Consider the following 805-nt stretch of genomic DNA (forward strand, 5'->3'; position numbering starts at 1 on the left):
GATCGAGACCCAGGAGGACATCTACGTGGGCTCCATCGAGACCGACCGGGGGGTGCGTGAGCAGGTGCGCTTCTACGACACGCGGGGCCTGCGGGACGGCCTGGAGCTGCCCAAGCACTGCTTCTCCTGCACCGACGGCTACGTGCTGGTCTACAGCACCGACAGCAAGGAGTCCTTCAAGCGGGTGGAGCTCCTCAAGAAGGAGATCGACAAGTCCAAAGACAAGAAAGAGGTGAGTACCCAGGGGAAAGGGGCTGCAGGGTGGGATCTGATCCACTTGGAGTTCGTGGCCAGAGATTCCCCTTTCCTCTGGCTTGTCACAGGATGGTGACGAGGGTCCCTGTTCTGTAAGACACGGAAACACGATGTTGTCCTGGGATGTTTCCTGGGTGCACAAGTGCTCAACGGGCCCTTTCACTGCAGGGCCACTTTGAGGCGCACAGACCGAACAGGAGGGGGAGCTGCCAGAAGGGAGCGCTGGGAAATCGGGGCAATGTGGTGTTTTAAACAGTCTTAGTACGGAGGAGGAATGAACTGCAGGACTGGGACTGCCACCCAGGGTCTCCAGGGCAGAGCCCAGCAGCACCGTCCAGCTCCACGGTTGGTGCCTTCAGGGCATCTTCCTGCCCTCTTTTGAACAGGTCACCATCGTGGTTTTGGGCAACAAGTGTGACCTGCAGGAGCAGCGCCGGGTGGACCACGATGCAGCCCAGCACTGGGCCAAGGGCGAGAAGGTGAAGCTATGGGAGGTGTCGGTGGCTGATCGGCGCACGCTGATCGAGCCCTTCCTCTACCTGGCCAGTAA

The 805-nt window shown here is 60.1% G+C and overlaps 1 protein-coding gene across 1 annotated transcript in view; it reads left to right on the plus strand.

The window, feature by feature from the left end:
• Positions 1-4: 4 nt before the first annotated feature.
• NKIRAS2 (NFKB inhibitor interacting Ras-like 2) overlaps positions 5-805 on the plus strand; it is a gene marked incomplete at its 5' end in the record, with an annotated part of 999 nt that continues 198 nt past the window's right edge. Inside the window, 2 exons of the mRNA XM_010143412.1 lie at positions 5-232; positions 642-801. Of these exons, the coding sequence (XP_010141714.1) occupies positions 5-232; positions 642-801 (388 nt within the window). The remainder of the gene's footprint in view (positions 233-641; positions 802-805) is intronic.

Source organism: Buceros rhinoceros, unplaced genomic scaffold (assembly GCF_000710305.1).
Source record: "Buceros rhinoceros silvestris isolate BGI_N320 unplaced genomic scaffold, ASM71030v1 scaffold28379, whole genome shotgun sequence".
Taxonomy (NCBI): domain Eukaryota; kingdom Metazoa; phylum Chordata; class Aves; order Bucerotiformes; family Bucerotidae; genus Buceros; species Buceros rhinoceros.